Source organism: Polistes fuscatus, unplaced genomic scaffold (assembly GCF_010416935.1).
Source record: "Polistes fuscatus isolate 324 unplaced genomic scaffold, CU_Pfus_HIC Scaffold10, whole genome shotgun sequence".
In the NCBI taxonomy this organism is placed as follows: Eukaryota; Metazoa; Arthropoda; class Insecta; order Hymenoptera; family Vespidae; genus Polistes; species Polistes fuscatus.
This window is the reverse complement of record NW_025112998.1, coordinates 4,122,903-4,146,759: the sequence shown is the minus strand read 5'-3', so window position 1 is coordinate 4,146,759 and position 23,857 is coordinate 4,122,903. Positions and strand designations below refer to the sequence as shown.

Genomic DNA, 23,857 nt, shown 5'->3' with positions numbered 1-23,857 from the left:
TTGTTAGTACGATTCGAGATAATTAATAGTAAGGAACGATTTTATTATTACTTTTTTTGTTTGTTTGTTTGTTCGTTCGTAGATACCTGTATCTATTACCTGCGAAGAAAAATAATGAACGGTGTTAACACGAATGCTATCTGTAATTTAAGTAATTCTAAAATTGAAGATAAAAATTTGATGAAAAAAGGAAGAAAAAAATGACGTTAAAATCCACGACCCCCGATGCACCGACATTACATTCGCCCTTTTTTTACGTAACGTGACATAGTTGAAGTTGATTTATGAGGAGACATTATTAAAATCTCTACAACGATTCTCAAGGATTGTACATTCTCGTGTCTCTTTCATACACGAGTCGTTCCTATCTCCCTTGCTTTAGCCACTTAACTTCGCATAATCGTGCTCACCTGTCCCGCTTATTTAATCAATCGCGTATGAATTATTGCAATCAACGGATGTCATTACTCGTCCCTGAACCTTTGCCTTTACATACTGAAGATTTTCTTCTCTCGATGCTCGTTACGATTGCGCAGAATGCATATCATCGGTATAGTATTTGCAAGAAGAGCGATTATGAGATTGAATAAATGGCTATGAAATATGCTTAACAATTGTTTCATAAAATAAACAAAAGAAAGTAGTATAAGCAAACATATAAATATATACTTTTTTGAAAAAGAAAATGTCCACGAACAACGTGTACGTGAGAAGGAACTAATGTAAAAGACGAGAACGTAAAATGAAATGCCACGAAATGTTCGTTTGCTTTCTCTTTTGGCATACGGTCAGCTTAGAAAGATATCTCAAAGAATTTCTAACCTTTTGAACTTTTAAGAGGTAGATCTTGCGTCACATTAAAACACTCCGCACAAAGGGCCATGAATTACGATCACTATAAATCACGGCAGATCAACATTTAAGATCGTTTTACGACGATCCGGGTGTGCTTTTAAAAAACACCTAAGACGTCAACCCGTGGTCCTCTTACAGGTACGATCCTGATCTTGTCCCTATCTCACGTACAGTTTTCTTTTCACTTGAGGACGGAATCACGAGTGGTTGTTGACTTGCTGCGACGACGATCGAAGGAGTTTCCTTCGGTTGGGGGCGTAAAATGTCGCATCTATATACATACATACATAATACATACTAAAAACAAAAATGATTTACGATATATGGAGATAGGAGGAATAATATAAATGGAAAGGAAAACTGAACGAATCATAATCGGATTTCGATATCGATCTTTTACATTCTCGTTTAGGTATTCGCTTAGTATCACGGGAATTTCAATTTTGTTACTTGTATAGAAACGAACGTTTATCTTGTTTCTATCTTAAAGAGATATCAAACGGGGTAAGACACTTTATCGATGTAAACGCGCTTACGTACGTAAGTAAGAATAAAATACCTAAACTAGTTTCACGATATCTACCAAAAAGTATAAAATACGAACTCGGACGATAATATTTTCTTCTATATTTTTTTCTCTCGTTCCCCCTCCTCTCCTCTTCTTTTTATTTTTCTTTTTCCTTTTTTTTTTTGCAAGAAAAATTTGTTCTCCTTTCCTTTTAAGCAAGTAGTTAACGTTTAGCAATGCAAGTACCTCTCATAGTTCGCTTCTCCCTTTCTTAGAAAGGAATGTGGCTTCGGGGTCGACGTGCAGGAACGAACAAATTATTCTTGGCGATCATGAGGTGGTACGGTGGACCACAGGATCATGCCCAGCACTTAGTTGAGTTGCAAAGTCTCTTAACAGGCTACAACCAACAACAAGGCTCTCGTAGGAGCCCTCTCTTGCATCTTTATGCAGCCGGCGCGAGACAATGAGGGCATTGTCGCTCGTTTCACGGCGCGCAAAGCTTGACCGGAAGCTCATTGTTTCTCTCTTGGATGGTCCGCGCAGTTAGACCGGTTGTCTCCTCTTCTCCAATGATTTCTAAGCTCCTACCACCCATGGAAAACGTCAACATCGTAATTCATGAGAATCTTTGACCCTCTCTCGCTGTCAAAGTTTTTTAAAATTTAAATTTTTGTTCATCGCAAAATACTAAACGCGAAAATTCATTTCATCGAAGATTTTATTTATTTCTTACGTAGATCGTTAAGAAAAAAATATTTTTTATATAATTTCTTTTTTTTATAAATAATTCAAAAAATATGCCGAACTCTAAAAAGATCGAGGGAAAGAAAAGCAAACACTGTAATCCCCGCTGAACAAGAGGAGAAAGGCCTCTCTCTTGTGCGCAAGTATAGCATAAATCTTCCGGGTCGTACCGATTAATTACGCCAGGAGGCAGTGCCCTGTAATTAGATCCTTCTTGATGGCCAACGATTCCGTACGAACGGTCTTTGCTCTTGCTCATCCTCCTCGTCGGTATACTACTCGCGTCACGTCAAGAACAAAATCCCACCGCCCTCCTCTCCCCCCTCCCTCCCACCCCATGCCACCGCCGCCCTCTTCCCCGTTAGCCGGAAAAGAATTTATATCAAACATGTAGCACACCTTATGGATTGTATATCACGAAAAATATCGTCGAATCTATCATACTAACGATCGATTTATTAACGATTTCGACCCACTTTCGATTACTTCCTTGTGATTCGTCTTCGATACGATTAACTCGCCTGCAAATTTGTAACTCGTATTTAAACGTTAAGGAATTTAATCGGATAAGGTCAACGAACTTTAATAATCATTTTTAATATAACGTTAAATTCTATCTTGACCCGTAACACGAAACGTCCGAAATAAATAATGATACTAATTTCTACGATTGATTGAAAATGGTATCAGATAAGGAATAGCAACGCAATTCAATCTAACAATGTAACTTTCAAACAATTATACTAAAGGCTGATGCTAATCGTTTAAATAGAGTTCTCCGAAGCACGACAGGCTATCCAGTTAATGTCTTCATCCTTCGATGCTTTTAAACTGGCCACGAACTATCAAGAATTCACGATAAATAGACTCGTTACTATGATAGTTTGATCGTTTGTAAACGATCCCGTGAGGAACAAATGGTGTATGCTACCAGATATCACCAATTATCTTGCGTTAGCGTAAAACATATGTTTCCGTCTGACGAGACAATTCAAGTCGATAAATTTTCTTCGAGAAACAGTGACACAGAGGTTGGTTGTTGCTGCTGTTGCTGCTGCTGTTGCCCGAATATTTCGAGACAATTCGAGCTGCTTCGTGTTATCGTTAGTAAGTTACATTCGAAGCATGAAATACGCCTCGTGGGAAAGTAATAGCCTTAAAGTAGGCGGTTGCAAACGTATCGCGATCGATAGGGTTACTTCAAGTAGATCGGCCCCAGATCCACGAGAGATCAACTGATTTGCGAGATCACAAGGAACACGTATTTCGCAAGGAATGGACATTTGTCCTCGAGCGACATCGTAAAACCTTCCTTTGGTAATCTTTCTTTTCGAGGACCAGTGGACCAGTTTCCTCGTCCAGTCCCTCTCTCTTTCTCTCTTTCTCTTGCAACTTCATCCGATCGCATTAAATCGGATTTATCGAGCGTGCACCCGTGCACACATCCCATAATCGCAATTCTTCTACGCCTTTGGGCTACTAATTCGATGAAATTTGATGCGCCGTTGCACCCGCACACAGATTACATCCACCCTTTCTCTCGTAAGCCGCTGCGTTTCTTTTTTCTTTTTGTTTTTTTTTTTTCGTCTCGTTATTAAGGTTTCCTTTCTACCTAAGGTACCTGTTTCTACTTAAATTGCATGGAATTATTTCGATCGACTTAATATATTATATTATATATTAATAAATGTACCATTTGTATCGGTCAAAATATAATATAAGCTTATTGATAACTTGACTCTCGCTGACAAGCTGAAAACACGACGAAAATATGAATTCTAACGGGGCGGAGAAATATCAGCTAAAGATATGCACTTGACAGGAATATAAATCGGAAACTTAAGTCACACGTTCCGTAATAGCGAGACGTTACTTCCCTGCTTTAAGCTACGGATTAAGTGACGTTCGCACGGTCGACGAGTTGAATTTATGTCGACATTAAATTCCTCAGATTTCTCTCTCTCTCTCTCTCTTCCGTTCGATGACTCCAATACAACATTATGTCCTATATTTATTCGTTAAATAAATGATATATATTTCGTAAATGTTCATATCCAATGATTAACTTATTAACACAGATTTACAGAATCAACGCCTATTCTAATAACAACAATAAGTTAAAGTTGTTTCAATCATCTGTCTCTCGAATCTTTAGCAGGGATCATCACATAGATCGTTTTGTATGCCTCCACCATGGTCTCTTCTCATTCATAAAAGTTCCCATGAACGGTAGCTCTTTATTTTTCTACGCTCGTGCTTCGTTCACGTCTCACGTCTCCAAAGAAACACGACCAACTCTTCCACCCCACCTACCTCACTCTCTGCCATTCCTGAAAACTGGTTCCGCCTGAGGCACGCCGATTGACTTTTAAATCGAAATACTTTACGGTCGACACAGTATCGAGAAGATGACTACACCGGCAAGTCACTCGGTCGAGAGACCAACGAGTAAAACGCTATCGGTGTAAAGGTATATACTAACCCCTTTTCAGTCGATTTTCTATTTGAAACAAAAACAACAATACGATACTTCCTACCAGGCATCGAATAAAATATTCCTTTCAAGAATCAAATCGCATAATCGTTTCGATCTAACATACGATCGACTCTACTTTAATTTTCATTAGCAAATTATTTGCATTGAAATTTTTTACTTGCATCTTCGATATACACGTTTCTCCCCCCTCGCTTGTATCAAATATTTATGAGAAAATGATAACATTCGAATTGAAAATTTCTATTCTGAAAAAGAATTGTCAATTCCTGTATCGAATAAAACGACACTATAGGACGATGTGCTCCGCTAATTTCTAAACACTTTTTATCTCACGGAATCAACTTACGCGTGCGCGAATGCACTTTGATGTATCGGACGTGTTCCCGACTGCATTCCGCGTTTGCAATCCGACAAAAAGAATGAAATGTTCGTTTCTCTCGATCTTCTCTCTCCTTCGTCTTCCTGATCTTGCGCTCCTCAAGACAAAATCGAAATATTCGGTAAATCGGTTGAACAAACAGCAATCGTTCTGCAATTACGATCGAACTCGACATTTTTCTTCGTCGTTATGGTAAAAACAAACAAACAAAAACAAAATCAAAAATAAAAAGAAACAAAACTACCTTTTGTTATTTCTCTCTTTCTCTCTCTCTTTTTTTTTTTTTTATTTTATTTTATTTTTCGGTAGAACAGAAGCTTCCCTTTCCTTGTGTCTTCCTCGAAGAAGAATCCACGGTTAAATTAAAAGCGCTGAGAGTCGGTAGCAAGTAAACTCTCAAGCAACACAAGAGTACACCTAACCGGTTGGCCACATAACGTTAATTAATACACGCCGTGGAATTACAAAACCGGCATGACTCGAGCCGATCGTTATCCATCCTACGAACGAACGAACAAAATAGGAATATCGTTAAACAATATTTCACGCAACACTTTTCATTTTCAATCCGAAATCTAAACGATCTAATTAAAAGAAGAAACAAAAAAAAAGAAAAAAAGGTAATAACGATTAAATATCAACGATTGACGCGTATCGTTTGTTTCCTTATTAGAAATTAATGTCCTTATATTTCATAAACGAAACAGCATTTTTAAACTGTCACGAATAAAACGATCGTGATCCTTGTCGCAAAATGGTAAAGAAATATTATTACGAGCAAATATCGATGCAAATGATCCTAGCAACTTTCAAACGTACTTTCTACGAGCACGTTCAAAAGCATCTAATAAGTTTTTATTTTTTTAGATTTCAAAGATCAGAATGCTATTTATAATATAATATACATATGTATACGTATATACATATACATACATACATATGTTATAAAAGCATAACATCCAAACGTTAAATCGTTCATGCCGAACCAAAGAAACGATCAAACGTGTAATGAGCGAGGACAGGTAAGTTAAGAATAAATCGATCCGACTAAAAGTAGGGTGAGCGTGTTAAATCGGGGTAAAAGATTTCAAAGCAATCGACGACATAGAGAGAAGAAGTGAAATCGATTTACGAAGGAATCGAGCTTTCTAAGATTGAAATAAAGAATTGAAGGTACTTACGAAAGCGTTTCCTTGTCCGAAAACATAAATCTTATCTCGAAAGGTGCGCATTGGAAAAGAGCGCATAAATCGATTCCGAGAAATCTTACTCGGATTCCTTTTTTTTTTTTCATTCTTTTAATTGCTGGATGGTGGTGCGAATGGTAAGAGTACCAGAATTCTATCCCCGTGTCTATGCAAATGTGTGTCCGACTGGCACCACCACCTCTTTATCTTTATCTAAGTTTCGTATCTGCGTGTGTTTATACACATGCTAGTTCGATCGGATCAAAACATAGCCATAGGAGTTTTACGAAACTTCGTAACGCGTCAAAGAACAACCGTGCTGATCTAATAATATCTTCTCTTAAATGTTTATTATTTATTACAACATTAATTACCAAAACTATCGAGTGTGTGTGTGTGTGTGTGTGTGAATGAAAAAAATAAATCCAAATCAAATATCGTTTAAAAAATAAAAAACAATTAATAGCGTAGAAGAAGTTGTCGACAAAACGACGATAAAGACGTACGTAGGTCTCCTTTGTCTTCAAAATGATTTCCCAAGACAAGAATCTTAGAGATGATTAATGCCTTCTGGATGATCGATACGTATGATAAAAGTGATTTTACCGGCTCTGCGCTCCTTACACAGAACAGCTATCGTAATCGTGATCATTATCGGCTACAAGTACCTACACAATAACGTAAGTATCTACCTGATGATTACAGAATGTAATATCGTCGTTCACGTGGTAATCACGACTATTCGAATGCACAAGTTTTAAAATGAATGTTAAAATTTCCATAAAGATTATAGTTCGAAATTATGTTAACAAGTATTCCAATCACGATATCAGGATAGACTTTGTAATTATTTTCTCAAGTTGTCCTTCGTGTCGTAGAGACTGGTGTAACACGATTTAAATAAAAAAAAAACAAAAAAAGAAAAGAATAAAATAACAAGTATAGAAATAAAAAATAGAAAGAAAAAAAAAATTCATAGAAAAAACGATCAACAGTTTAAACGTTTGACGTTAAAAGCATGGTACGGTGTAATCGAAGAAGGCTATGTGTAAATCGGTTCTATAATATCCGCGCTTCCGTTTCGTACTTGACTGGAACTAGGTGAACACCTGGACCAGTGCCAACAGAGCCCGATAGCTAATTCCCGTGTAATCATCCTGTGCGAGCTTAACGCTACCCTAACGCGATAAAGATCTCGATCTTGTATGTCGGAACGCCCACCAATAATAACATGCAAATCGGCCTTAACACTTACGCACGCGTCGTTGAAAAACTACCAGCCTGAAAGTGTGAGAGAGAGATGCTACTCTTGATTGAGCAACACAGAAGACCAATACGTCTTTATCTTGCCTTTAAAAAAAACTCAATTGAGTCGTTCGAAACACATCACAAAGATATTCTCACACACACGAAATTATTTCTCTGCGATAACCTTTCCGTGGTCCAATTACAAAAAAGTCGAAATTACGAAATTAAATAGAATGAGATCGAATGGAATGAAAACTATGGGACAAATTTAACGAAACATAACGAATCTATTTGAAAAAACTTTTAACTAGACTGCTATAATTAATCATCATTAAGAATTGATTATAAAAGTGATAATCATCGTTTAGAGAAGAATGAAATATTGTGTAGGTTTTGAAACAATAAGTGGTAACTGTCTAATATAATTAATGTTCTCATGGTTTATTCTTGGAAAAAATGGTTTCCATTCAACTTGGATTTTAAATCAAAGTGAGTTAATAATATTCAAATGGTAGAAGAATGGAAACTACGAGACGGTAAGGAATTTTCTAATAGCTAATCTCAAACACTCTTCGTGTAACCATTTACACACAAAGAATGAAGAAGTTCACGTGTGGGTGTAATGACGAAGCGAGTCGTCTTTTAATTACCCCTCGACTCGTCTCGAGAATTAATTATTGTTGCTGGGAGGGCCTTTCATCTGCCTTCAGAACGAGTCGATTAATAGGGAATTCGTTACGTTTCAAAATAACCCATATGGAGACTATACTCGTGTATTTCTTATGGTGCCGAACAAAATTACGCCACCTTTCTTAAATAGATAAATAATTTTATAAATCGACGTTTAATATAAATTTTGTATATTTGAAAATATTTGATTTTTATATAATTTATATATTTTTAATGAATATTGTTAAAAATATATATACACATATTCGTTCGAATATATCAAACATTCGAATATACAAAACATTATTTGCCATAACCGAATTTAATTGAATTTAATTGACTTTTTTGTGATAATAAATTGGAAAGTTTCACTTCCGGCAAAGCTTTAAGGAGCTATATAAAACGAATTTTTTATCGAACGGGTTACGTTTTCAATCTTTAATAAAGTGTATAAAAATTCCATCCTTCGTTTTTTTTTTTTTTCCATAAAATAATTAAGGATGATCGTTCGTTGGAAGCTCGATTATCTTCCAAGATATGCGACCTCACACTTCAGGATATTCGATATCCTTGTGTATCAGATCGCTTGCGCGAAATACGTCATTTCGGATCAAAAGACATTTCGAAATTAAACGAATACGATTTTGAAGAACTTATCGAATAATCTGACTTATCTCGTATTAATATCTCGTTAATTAATTGAGAAAAAAGTGCAATATCTATGACATTTCTAAACTGCATTCGTTAGATAGATTTATATATTAGATTTGCAACAAGATACACGATTAATTAAATATAAATACTAAACATATTTATTTTCTTACGGATCATCAATGTGCAACGAAAAGTTCAAACGAAATTCTGTTCGTTCCGTAACTGCATTCCTATCGCAATTATGATCGTTTTTTTTTGTTGTTGTTGTCGGATTATTATGTTTCTCGATGTAATTTGTTGCGACACGGTAACATTTAACGTTTACCAAGGAATAAATGGTATTCTCGATGTAAAATCATAAAGAATTATATACGGAAAGATGGTATAAAAACTTGATTCCGAGGGTATGCATATCTTTGATACCGTGAATGGAAAGAATGTCGGTGAAAATGATTGGTCGAGAAAATGTAATGCATAAGAGAAGAGAAGTTCTTAATTTCCATGTAAGAGCGAAAGTGCGTAGTTCGTATTTAAATAATAAAAATGGTAAGGAATCGCGTGAGAACGAACAGTAAGGAAAACGCGTCGTGTTTTATCAAATCTCTTTCTGGTATCACACGATTCGACGCCCACGAGGTTACTTTCCAAAGTGGAGATATTATCTATTCGACATCGCATCTAGAAAGTTCTTTAAGTAATCGCTTAACTCAAAAACGACAAATCGGAAAGAAACTAAATACATCGATTATACGCCACGATCTCGTTGATTTATTTTTTTGATTAACGATTGCGAGTATCTTACACAGTTTCCTAACGTGTCTCTCTAATTACGTAGATCCGAAGAAAACAAAAATATAATTTCGTGATAAACTTATTTCTTATATATATATATACATTTATTATAAAATTTTAATCAAAAACAAACGAGAAATTAAAAACGATTTGTATTTGTACCGATATAACACGAAAACATTGTCGAAGCGTGTCGATCACGATCGTGCGAGGGAACGAACGAACGAACGAACGAACGAACGATTCAAGAAGAACGAAACGATCCAAGAGGTAAGAAGGCACGAGGATGAAATTCGTGAGCAACGTCGAAATCGTAGGATAGGCTTCCGAGTGGAAGCCGTGTTGCTTCTCTTCGCACGGTTCACCGCTCGGTGTTATCCAGCGCGCACGTGATTTCGTGCCTCTTTCTTGTGTTTCATTCACGAGTGGGTGCCCCCGGCAAGATACGGCGAATGTTAATGAGCCGTCCGGTCAGCTGCTCTCTTCCCACCCGGAGAAGATTGTCTTAGCGGGGGATTAAATTCCTGGATTCGCCGTTTTACCTACCACGAATCAACCCGCCTGAACTTTACTAACTCGTGTTCTATGCAAAATCACGAAAAAATTGTAGACCTCGTGAACGAATTATCGAATTATTTTTCGGTCTATCGTAAAAAAGCGATCGAGAAAAAAATCCTTTAACGTTATTGATAATTATTCCGGTTTATACTGTACTATTCGATTTTAAGAAACATCTGTGTACGTATGTTAAATAATATTATTCGAATATACATATATATATATCGACACGAACTTTCCGAGCAGACCAATATTTATCTATCACGATAAGAATCTTAATAAATGTTGAAATAAATTCTTCAATCGTTGAAAGTATCGAAACTCAGGGAATAATCAGATCCCCGATCAAAGTTCATTTACCTACATTTACAAGTAAGTATTATATATACAAACTTAAACTTCCTGTTACGAGTGACATTAGGAATACTCCCTCTGATCGTTATCCGATTGGAGAGAGACTCTCGATTCTCCTCGACCGATCCGATTTCTATCTCGAAGCCGCTCTGTAATCTTCCGGCTGTCACGAAGTTAAGCTACGGGGGTGGCTGAAGGTACGATTGAGAATCCGTCGCATGGTTAAAAGGTCGCTAACCTTAACTCAAACGCTACCGACAACAAGCTTCGGAGTTGACTTTAAATATCATGAGTTTGTAGGTACTCCGATGTAGTACCTCAACTTTACTTGATTATGAACAAATACCAATAATATTTTTATCTTGGAAAGTGATCGATTCTAAAGTTATTTTTTGTTTTTTCCTAAATGGATAAATAACAACGAACCACAAGTACGAGCATTATGTAGACATTATACCGACCAGAGAATGCATTCGAAACTATGGAGGTAAACTTCAAGGGTTTATCCTTCGTGTGTCTCGGAGACATTAAATTTATGACCACGATCTCTCGGTCGGGCTATTCGTCAGGGACGATCGCGAATCTCAATCCTGGTGTACCGACTTGACAGCATGCACACGTGAAAGAAAGAAAGAAAGAGGGAACGGACAAATGAAAGGAAGGAAGAAAGGAAGGAAAGAAGAAAGAAGATAAAGAAGAAGATGAAGAAGAAGAAGAAGATGAGGAAAGAGAAATAAGGGAGTATAGATGCGGCTCGTATTGCAAAGATCCTGCCGGATCTTTGCGCTTTGTCAACGACCAAAAATTAAAAAGAAATACGAGAATGAGAGAAAGAGAAGCAGACAAGATGAGATCAAGTAGGACGCTTAATAAGAAATAATAATCAAAGAGATAAGCCACCCTCGGAATCCGGTATCGCAATTTGTCACTCGTTTGCTCCTATATCTTTTTTCCTTCAACTTCACTTGATGCATTCGTATCGAACATTTGTCCTTTGTTCTATAACGATCATACGCCATTATTATCATCATCATCATCATCATTATCATTATTCATTCCTTTACTAAGTTCAAATAACTATAGCGGTTATATAATTATATAAAAATACAACCTGATAAAACGGAACGATCGATCGTATTCGATCAAAAATTGATAACTATGCTTAAAGTTGATTTCAAGATAAGAATAATATACACAACCATGACGGCAAATACCTATTATGTTAGTTCACTTAACGTTCTGACATACGCCATTTTAAAATCATATGTCTATTCTTTAGCTTCGTTAGCCTCCCCTTTAACATTTCTCAAGATATATTTCATGTGTTAATAAATGATGTTGGTTCAAGCTCTATGTAACTTCGTGATCGCCATAACCATTTTCCCCCTCACCATAGGATTCCATAAACGTAATCGTGACGCGATTGATCGGTGGCACCTTCGAGTCTACGATCACTGCATTTCGTTCCGCTAGCCTATTGTCATCGAGCAAACGATTCGATCATGTATCGTGTCTGACACGAGTTAACTGAGCGATCGATCATACGATCTTCGTGATCCCCTTGAATTGTTATTTTTATGTGATTCTATTTTTTTTATTAGTCTAATGATAAGACAATTATTCATCGAGACACTTAAGGATAATGTTTCCTGAGGCTTTTATTCCTCCTTAATGTCTTCATTGAGGTTATTGAAGCAAGAAATGACTGGGGAGAAAAAAAATTTGTTAATCATGTCTGATTCAACGAGAGCAACATGAACGACAAAAAGAAAAAGAAAAAGAAAAAGAAAACTAGAAAGAAACGAGACGTAAAAATATAAAATGAAAATAAAGATGGGAATGGGGGAAAAATCGCATAATCGAATCACGTAAGATATCCAAGCGGAAATCGGTACGTGCAAACATTGACTTAGGGCAATTAAAGTTAATTAAAGACACGTCTAAACGCGACTCACCGTAACGCGGGTCATCTCTTTTTCTCTCTTTTTCTGCACGGCTAAGTTTTACTCGTATCATTCGTTTTATAAGGCAGATACAAACGAGTCAGGTTAATTGAGCTCAATTAGTAACGAAGTGATACCGAACGATCGTTAGTAATATTTTTTATCAACTCACGATTTTATTCCGGAGTACAACTCGCAACAACGCCCGACTCGTTCAAGTAGCACGATTAAACGAACTGGGACAAACGCCAGTTTGCGTCCAGATGTCTGCTACTATAATACATCGATGTAATAGAGCTAATTTCCTATTTTTTTTTTTTTTTCATTAAAAATAACCGAAATGAATAAGGAATTCGCGAGATCGTACTAAATATTTTTAAATACTCTACTGATCAAATATAAATAACATTTGATATTTGTACTTTGCAATTACTGTAACGCCACTTTACGTTCATATGTTTGCTACTACATCGAATACATTTGTTGTTAACTTTTAAATTAAAAACGCAAAGAGACCTTACGAAATATTTCTAAATATTGAATAAACAAACTGCACAAAGATTTAATACATTTGTGATACATTTACTAATCAATTATTTATCGTTTTTCTTTTTTATCTTATTACAGATGACAAGCATCCTTGGTTCAAGCGTGGTGGAAAAATTATCATTTTACAATCACACGGAATGCGAATGTAGAGAAAAATCCGAATACGATACGAACGAGAAATCCCTCGAGCAGAGATTCTATCGTCACCATCAGCTCTCTCCGCAGCCGCAAAATATAAGGAGAGCACCGCCAAGAAAACCGTAAGTCTAATTAACATAAATCCAAAAATAAATTGATTTTTAATTAAGATAAGAAATAATTCATTATCTCGTGATAATCGAATCGACAGGTGCCGATGTCCTTCAGAATTTACACCGAAAATCACGCTGGACGGAGAGTGCCAATGTTACTGTTACGAATATAATCAAAACTGCATCAAAACGAAACGCGGAAAAGGATATTTTTCTTTGAGCGACAGATTGTAAATATACTAATCAGTTTTCATTTCGAAATAACATTATTTATCCTATCCTATGATTATTTAATATCAAAATTAAAAATCATCTATTTTACAGATGCATTCAAAATAACGAATGTGTGATACCTATCTGCGAATTTGGCGAGTACATGAGGCGAGAAGGTAAATGTCCTAGAAAAAGGGACAAGTTCGACGCTATCCTCAATTTTGGTACGAGCTTCAACCATCGATATAGAAGTTAGGAAATGAATAACAAATTGACTTTTGTCAAGAAGGAAGAAGAAACGAAAGAAGAAGAATAAAAAAATAAAAGGAAAGCAGAAAAATAACGAGGGCAAACGTAATAAAACGTGCGATAACCCCCCGACGGTGCCATTTACTTTGTCTTATTTCTCTTTTTTTTTTTTGGTTTAATTACTTTTTTTTTTTTTTATTTCTTTTAATTTCAATTGCCTTTGACGGAGAGACTTACTATAATGATATATATGTGTATATATACAATATATATATATATATATTCTCATATGCGATTATGTATAAAATATATTACGCCATTTTTTAGACGATAGAAGTCGCATGATCACGTTCTGATTATCGTCCCCTTACTCTTTCTTTTTCTCTCTCTCTCTCTCTCTCTTTTTACTCGTTATCTTTTCTTTTTTATACGAACTTGTTAGCCCGGAGAAAACTAAAAAAGAACACGTCGACGAGATCGAATAACTACTCATCCTCCGATGAGAAAACTCTAATGCTGTATTTACCGTCTGATCACGCACGCTTCTATTCTACTTATAAACTTAACGTGATTCGAAGAAAGTAGGTCGGATCGATTAGAATCAGCCCGTTTAAAACTTTTCTCGGGATACCTCTATCACCGTCGATCATTTCCAACTTCAAAGGAACTTAAATATCTTTTGAACTTATATCTTCCTTTAACGTTTCCCTTTGATCAATAGCGAGAAAGTTACAGGACGATGATGACGATGGTGTACGAATAAACGAGTATGAATAAAAGAAAAAAAAAAAGAAAAGAAGAAAAAAAAAAAAAAAAGAAACACGTCGAGTAAAAATCACTTCCACGTGTTTAAAAGCTAACGTCATTTCGTATTTTTGTAATGTAACATATCGTGCATGGGGTGTCCTATGATGAATGAAAAGAACTATAATAATAATATATCGAAAGAGAACAATAAATTTCAAAACAACTTTTGTCTCGCGACTCGTATTTTAATTTAATTCTTAATTATTTTAGTCATTTCTTTTTCTTCTTTTTTTTTTTTCTTTTTCTTTTTTCTTTGTTTTTTTTTCCCATAGTTTACGCTAGAAATTATTCTCGAACACGAGCCTAGTCTGAGGACCTGTCTCTCTTCTAAGCGAAAAATTCTTCTCCCCGTTCCACGGCCGATGATATTTATACAAAATAAAAATAATGTATCTTATAGTTTTTCTTTTTCGTTAATTTTATACAAATTAATAAGACGAAAAGAAATAATAAAATAAAAACAATTGTTAAGAGAAGGATTTACCAAGAATCGATACGGGTCCTTGATATATCCACGATTTTGTATGTTTATAATGATACATTTGTATTGTATTTAATCGAGCAATTAATCCGTGTATACACTTTAGTTAATTTAATATTTAATCTAAAGAAGAAGAAGAAGAAGAAGAAAAAAAGGTAGGATTTATCATTCTTCGATCCACCCTGTTCTTATTTTTTTTTTTTTGTTCTTTAATCTTGCTCTTTCCTTTTAACTTTTAAGTACGAATAGCAACAGCGGTCCTTATACCTAAACTTTGTGATTACGCTCGTTCTATTAAAATTCTTCTATTTTTTTTTTCTTGCGTGAATACATTATTCGTGGCTTGTCGAAGTATAGAAAGTGAAATAAAAATCTAAATATAGTTAATAGAAATATGTAATAGATAGAGATTCATTTTTTTGTAAACGTCAAAACAAACCCATGAATCATTGTATCGTTTGATAACTTGCTCCTTCCTCCCTCTCTCTCTCTCTCTCTCTCTCTCTCACTCTCTTTTTCTCTGTATACGTTTTTTATGTTACTAATAAAAATAAAAAAATAAAAGAGTTTTGCATATAAAGTTTAATACTCTAAGCAGTGCGCGTCAATGCAAATAATATTAACAAATAAACTTTTGAAATAGAGAATGAAATGTATGAAAAGAAATAATATTCGAAAAAATTATCGATATTTAAATTAAACTGATTTAGTTGAATAAATTGATAAAAATCTCTAGCATTTATAATAATTGTCGATAATTTCGGTTCTATTCGTATAATCTTAATTCCAATGATATAAATAATTTTCTTTTGGCCCGTGCTGTAAAATAACATCGTCATGCTAAAAATCGAAGCATTTAAATGTTCTCCCTTTTTTGTACGCTTTTGTATACATTTACATGGATTGCTATACTTATAAACAGGATAGTCTAATTATTAAAATAGTCAGGACAATTGACAGCGTTTCTTTTAGCAAAATATAAGTCTACTATCTGTATATGAACACCTTTCTTTCTTTTATGAAATAAAGAAAATCATCTTTTTTATGTACCATTCATAATGATTTTCCCTCGTACGCGATACTCGTCTTTAGATAGTGCATGTAGATGTAGACGGCAAATAAAATAATTTCATTAGATATGCGATCATCTGACGCCAAGATTTTTTTATTTCGAATTTACCTATCCATATCCAACAATTTACAATAAAAATAATAAAGTATCTCATTCTATTCACGTTATAAATTATAAAATCATAAGAAGTTCAATGTAATATAGTAATTATAATTTTATTTTTAATAAAATAATATTATTTAACTTGTATTAAAAATTAATTTTAAAAATCTAAGAAACTAAACAATCGGTCATTCAAATATGCGATGGAATTCGTTCATCGAACATTATTCAAATCTACTATCGGAAACTCAAAGTCGGCGAATTACTTTCAGAAATGTAACAAATTTACCTCGAAGTTCAACGTATTTAAAAATTTCTAAATATTTTTGGAATTTCTAAGTAATTTAAACGTACAAATACTTAAACAAAGATTGAATTCCACGAACTCGATTGAAAGACCGTAGAGAAATCCTTCTGCATACTCTACAGCATTAAAAAGTTGGCATAGAACCTAAACAGCAGAAATAAATAAATAGATGCGCTAAATTGCTAACTATTTGCTAATTCAAACTCCATAATTGCTAACTTTATTAATTAATTATTTAATTAGTTATTAATAATTACAAATGTGGAAACGTCATGAGTGGGAGATTTTTTTCAAAATGAATTTGTGGTTGTGGATGCGTATAACATATTTTTAACAACTTTTTAATGCTAGACAGAAGTACATAGAAGCTCATAGGTCCACTTTTCGCGTAACCACATTTATATTAGTTACTAAGCTGACCATCAATGGGCGATAGTAGATACTTAATGCGATGACGGTGAGATAATATAAAATAATGCAATATTCTTTGATAGTATATAATAGTATAGTAATATTGTAATATAGAATTTTATATAATTATATTTAATTTTTAATATAAAAACATGTGTGTGCCTTCAGAAATGCATTTATATATATTTTAAAATGAAGCAATTTAAGACACTCAAATAAAAAAGAATCCAGAAGGTTTGATGATAAATCCAACGATGATCACCTGTAACAAGAAGAAAACTATATTAATCATACAATCAAGTGATACAATAGCCTGACATATAAGTGGTCCAATTCGCAGATGCACTTTTCAATTGAATCCTTTATTTACTTTTTATCAAATCTCTAATTAACGTTACAATAAAATTAAATTTAAACGCGTGTGATTTTACATTTATATAAATAATATAAAATATATAAAGAAATAGGAAAAATAAGAATACTAAGTTACTAAAAAAATAATATCTATTAATTATTGTGAAATACTTTTAAACCGCATTATACAGAAAAGAAAAATTGCAAATTTAATAAAATACGATCAAAGTGAAAAATTTTAAAGACGAAATAAGAAAAGAGAAATTACTGTAATATTTACCGAACGTTATTTAAGCTACAAAATTTAATAATACAAAAATTGTAATATTTCTGACTCTAACTAAACACATATGCATCTTTTGGACGATATGGCACACAGATTTGATGTACCAAAGAGATGGAATGGTCCATCATCTCCAATTACAATTACAAATTAATGACGAGCAAATAAATAATACAATAGAATATAAAATACGACTAAAGAGCTATTTTCGAAAAGTTCGAACTTATTGTTGAACCTTTGAAAATAACTTAATAGTCTATGTAGTTGCCCTCTTCAGCCACATTTAAGTGGAGGCCTCTTCGGCATTTAGCCTCTTCGGCATTTAGCCTCTTCTTTCTTCATCCCTGAAAACTGCATTGGACATTTTCTACGAGCGAGAGAGATAAGATTTTTCATACTACTTTTGCAAATTAACTTGTATTATGTTACAATTCTAATTCTCAATTATTAAAAAATTAATTTACATTTTCTGTTCAATAGTAAAGCTCGTGAACTATCAATGAGCTTAGACTTCATTGACATATACACGAGCACAATTAAACGAATGTCCAAGCAGACAATTATAGATGACCTAATAACACGTCGCACTTTTAATGTCAAAAAATAAAATAGAATTGAAATAAATAAAGCAATAAATGTTATGCATTTTCTTGCAATATTTTCATTCAATTTATTCTTTATACTGAATTATATCAAATATTTCAAAGACTAAATCGCGATGGTGCGAAGTGTTAGTTATAATACTTAAAACTAAGTATCAAATTCATCAAAGTATTTGCGAATTTGTTCGACTCTATCTCGTTCGAGATAGAATCGAAATAGAAATGAATCTTTCAAATCGTTGCAAATTCCTTTGAATCTCATGATACATAATAAAAATTACAGAAGAGTTACAAAAAAATATTTACAAAGTAAGCATAATAGAATGAATAAAAAAAAAAATTATTGTAACAATTCTGTATAAACCAGGAGGCGGAATTTCCACTCCGGAGTGAAAGTAAGTCTAGTGCCTTTCCTGGGTCCTACCTACTTAAAATTAAAGTTTTCACATTCGCTCAAAGAAGTATGCTACCTGCCTGCCAATTACCCGTATTTAAAAAGAGCAAATACACATACGTACCCACCCACTCACTCCACGATTCTCTCACATACCACCAGGGTGCAAAAGCCTAAACTAGAGAGCATGCCCCGGGGCACCTCCGACACCCTAGTTCAAACGCGTGTTTTCTAAACTTATGGGAGTACGTACCAATGCTGTAATCGACTGCCAAGGCTAATGATTATTGCATAAAAGACTAAGACAAAAATACTGGTACATACTAGTATATATGCATACTAGTAATGTACAAGTATATCAAAGTTTCCACAAATAAATGCGGTAACTCTACTATTAAAAACGATTTTATATATTACCAAAAAAAGATGAGAAAAATTTAATATAAATAGAAAAATACAACCATGTGTATTTTTTATATCACACCTAACTCTAAGTGTGCTATTCTAAGTAGTATTCTAAGTGATAAATAATGCATTAATTAAAAACTATCGCGAAACGATGTACAAAACGCTCTACCTAATACGCACACACAGGTGTAAAGTACATCGTGCAATCACTAGCACAATGACAGCCGCCAATAGGGGAAAAACTTAAAACTAAACCCACACTAACTGTTTCTCATCCATACGAGTAGCACCTGGGCACACGCATAGATGAGAACGCAGAAAGTATGGGGGGGAGAAACGGGAGATTAGTACATTAGAAGCTGAAAATCCTGATCTAAAAAATATGATTAAAAACACATATATACATAAGACATAAATACATTTTTATAGAAATTTATCTAAGCGGCTAAGGACTCTACAATTTATTTGATAAATATAACTTTTAATATCTTTTAATATCTTTTAATATATTTTAATATATTTAAAAACCTCGGACGACTCCTTTCATTAAGTTGGCTGTTCTAATAAAAGAACTGGGCTTTGAGCCACCACTTAACTGCTAGAATCTATCCGTCGCGAATGAGTTTGTTTTCTTGCTCATTTATTTGTAATATCGAAGTATCGATATATCAAAATTAATCGCGATTAGATAAATTAATACGAAGCAATGCATGTAAGACATTTATTACATGCTTTTCTGGACGAAAACGAGTAAATTAATGCTCGGTTTCACCACTACTAACCACGAACAATACACGTAATAAAAAGAAAGTCTATTAATTAATTGCACTGTTAATTAAATGAATTTAACCGGTGAGACAAGAAAACCTATCCTGAACTAATATCATAAAATATACAATACAATATAAAATACAATATAGAATTTTCATGAGTAACTCCTAGAAAGGAATTACTCATGTGCTCGTCACTAATTTATTGGAATAATTACAACCAGTAACTCGTGCCGATTAGGACCTTTCATCCTCGACATGATTGAGCACCGGAGGGACTTTAAATTTTATGACTCACTGCGTAAGAAGTTCTACGATGGCTCCAAAACACTCCTACTTCGCAGCAAGTGTTGTAGTCTGACGATCGAAGAGTTCCTCGATTTGGTATTGAAGGAGATCCACTGAAGATCCACCGAAGATCCACTGAAGATCCACCGAAGATCCACCGAAGATCCATCGAAGAATTCATCCCACATCTTTGATAAGGTAGAAAGTCCGTTGTCATATCTATAAATAAAATAGAACAAAATGATAAGTTATATGTAATATGATCCAAAATAATAAAAATAAAATCGAATGAAATGTAAATAAAAATGGATACTTACAATGCATTCCAATGGGATGAAGTTCAATTGCACCATGGCGATGCACCTCGCGTGAATCTAAAAACGCGGTATAAACGAAAATAAAAACTATAGATGAGTTTCTTATCGCGAAACCGAAATTTTATTATACGGCGAACAACACTGATTCTAATTCGCGTATGATTTTAATTTATTATGCGCCCGATCACTGATTCTACAACTGCTTCCAAAGACTGCTTTCCACACAGTCAATGCAAATAGAAAAATCTTCATTGATGCACTGGCTCTAATACGCGAACAGTCTGTGCGACTGTTTAAAGATAAAAATACAACTTTTGTCGAACAAAATCTATTGCAATTACTGCTTTGGTCGCAGATAATTTAATATGAAAAATTTCTAATACAATCGCGTAACACGAACGAATTGAAATGAGCGAACGAACGTGCTTCTAATCCGTGATTTTAATTATATTCAATCGATACAACACTCCCGTATATTGCTTCGCGCACGATTGCAATCTGAAACAGAAATAAAAAACAATACTATTAATACCATTACTATTACTGAAAAAATTAAAATGTTTTTGAATTATTAAATACAAAAATATACTCACTTTGTATCTCCATCGATGAATGCACGATGGGTCTCCTACCCTTAGGATGACGATGACAATGCACTAACACTGATTCTACAACTGCATTACATGCAGTTAATTCAATTAACACTAGATTAATGGACTAACAATAAACCAATTTGACTCTCCATTTAAATTTCTTTGCTACATATGCTACATATATATAAATTTAATATTATTTTTTAAAAATATATATTGATTTTTAATACCATAATGAAATATATGTAAATATTAATTCCTCCCCTCTACCCATTTCTTCATGCAAACAATTTTTGTAAGTTTTTAAAAAATAGTAAACGAAACAATAATGAAAAAATCTAGTGTTAAACGAATTTCCAAATGAATTTAATTAATAAATTGTAACACTATTCCAACGATGATCTGAAACAAAAATAAAAACAAGATTATATAGACCATTGATATAAAAACATTATTATAATTATTGAGAAAAAGTTTAATATAAAAATTGACTTACGTTTATTCTTCAGTGATGAATGCACGATGGGTATCCTACCCTTAGGATGACGATGAGCACACGTTTAAACCGAATAAAAGAAACTTACGGAGTTTCTTAACCGAGCAAACGAAACTTTTACATACGGCGTACAACACTGACTTTACTTTCCGATTCTTTTATATTTTATTTTATCGATGCAACACACGAGTACTTCATTGCCTACGCGCTCGATTGCAATGATGTTCTGAAACAAAAAAGAAAAAGAACAATTAATATCATCGTTATATAAAAATCCATTAAAGTTATCATAGAAGTGTTTGATAGAAAAATATACTTACTTTTATCTTCATTGATGACTGCAGGATGGGTATCCTACCCTTAGGATGACGATGAATAAAATAAAATTAAATAAAACTCTGAAAAGCTGAAACATACTAAAAATTATATTACATACAATTAAATATTACAATATTTCCTGAAATCATTCCTGAAGGCATTGCACACTTTCAAAGATATTTTGTCATAAAGAATCAATATAAATTCAAGCAATATTAATTGCCTTAGTCTCACTACTTGTATAATATTACATACAAAGTATGTAATGTTATTTAAAATAATAATTAAAAATTTTTTAAGTTATAATATATAACTCGATAAAGAGTAATCTAAAAAATAAAACTTTTTTGTTCTATTCTATCTAATGAGAAACTTATTAAAGTATTTAATGTTAGAATGTAGAAGTATTAAACGTTAGATAACGTTAAAATAAAATCAATAAATAGTTTAATACGTCACGTTCGTTAGATCTTTACTCGTTGAAGGACGGAAGGGGAATGGAGATCTCTCTGCGTACATCTCGTAGAGGTATCGAATGCTCGGTGGTCGACTGTTTACGTTTCGTTTCGACGGTTATTCTTCTGTTTTCACCTCGAGAAATTCCTACAAATATACATACACATTCATAATTGCTTGTAGGTGAATGTTTTGTTTTCTTTCTCTCTCTCTCTCTTACTCTCTTTCCTACTCTTTTTATATATTTCTATATGGCTTAAAAAAAGAATAACGCTTACCTCAATGAATATGAAGATAAAAAAAGAGTAAACACAACTTTTAGACTGAGTATACGTTATTCCTGTTGGACTTTCCCAATGCACAGTAACCTAAAAAAGGAAAAAAAAAGATTACATTAGTATAACATAAAGAAAATCAAATATATGAGTGTATGTGTACGAGCGGTTAACCTATACTTATGTATATATGCCTATATGTGTGTGTATGTGATAAAAATCAAATTTAACACGAAATACGATCTTTGAATACATAATTATCAAAAATAATTAATTAGAGCATCATTAGAGATGGTAGTAAGTATCGATACCATGAAAGAAGCTGGAAATTAGAAGAAATATTGTTAAGTAACATTGGTGAGATTTGGCGGCACGTCGAGATATATCGATGTTACATTCTCACAGATATCTATCGAACTTTTCAATATTTCGTTTTGAAAACACTCACGTATGAAAATCTTACTTGTAGCTATTGTTTGATATATAATAGAAGGCTGTACGTTAGAAAATATTTTTTAATTACCTGAGATTAACGGGACGACATAGTATCCGTGCGATCTCCAGCACCGACGCCGCGAAAAGAAAGAAGGAAACTCAGCAAAGAGCCCTGATTGGCTGATAATTATTTCGGCAAATTGGCTGATTGGCAGATAATTATTCACACGTAAAGTGACCAATTAAAAATTCCCAATAACCATATAGAAATGATTTCACGCACACAAGCTTGCCCCGTCACACGTACGTAACTCGCTTTTCTTTATGACCACGCTAGTCAAGCTTGATATGATAATTTATTTATTAAATAAATAAAAAATTTATTCCATTTTTCTATTTAAGATACACTTATCTTGTTGATATTTAAAAAATAACGAAAAGAATAAAGACAATATGCACTATAAACCTTATCACACCGCACAGAAAAAATACATAATTTATTTATTACATAAATGAAAAATCAATTTTATTATTAATTATAATCATCTAATTATTAATTCAATTAATAATTATTGTTATCTAATTTATTTTTCTATTAGATGTATACGTTCCTTGTTAATATTTAAAAAATAACGAGTAAAATAAAGACAATATATAGACTAAAAACTTAATCACATTGCAACGTTTTGATATAAACATTCCTTCAATTTTGATGTAATTGTTTAAACTAATATACATTTGTTTTAACGTCCCTGTACAATGAAGACTTTGGATAATAAAATTTTTAGCCAAAAAAATATCACATTAAAATTATTTTATATTCAAAGTATGTTAATAAGTATGTAATGTTTAAACCAGTACATATGTGTTTAAACAATCTGAAATATAAAGAGATTGCATTAGAATATTAAAATAATTGTTAAATAATCGATAGGAATGTCTATTGTTGTCTAAAAGATCGGAATATGTGATCTATGTACCGTCCCCTTCGAAATCCACCGTTGAAAGGAGACGTTGTCCTCTATGAAAGTACTT

The 23,857-nt window shown here is 33.4% G+C and overlaps 1 protein-coding gene across 2 annotated transcripts in view; it reads left to right on the top strand.

The window, feature by feature from the left end:
• LOC122524458 (uncharacterized protein DDB_G0283697-like) overlaps positions 1-14,447 on the top strand; it is a 75,544-nt gene extending 61,097 nt beyond the window's left edge. For both annotated transcript variants that reach the window (XM_043646762.1, XM_043646752.1), the window contains exons 4-6: positions 13,019-13,200; positions 13,290-13,421; positions 13,516-14,447. In XM_043646762.1, the coding sequence (XP_043502697.1) occupies positions 13,019-13,200; positions 13,290-13,421; positions 13,516-13,660 (459 nt within the window). In that variant the 3' untranslated portion in view covers positions 13,661-14,447. The remainder of the gene's footprint in view (positions 1-13,018; positions 13,201-13,289; positions 13,422-13,515) is intronic.
• Positions 14,448-23,857: the final 9,410 nt, after the last annotated feature.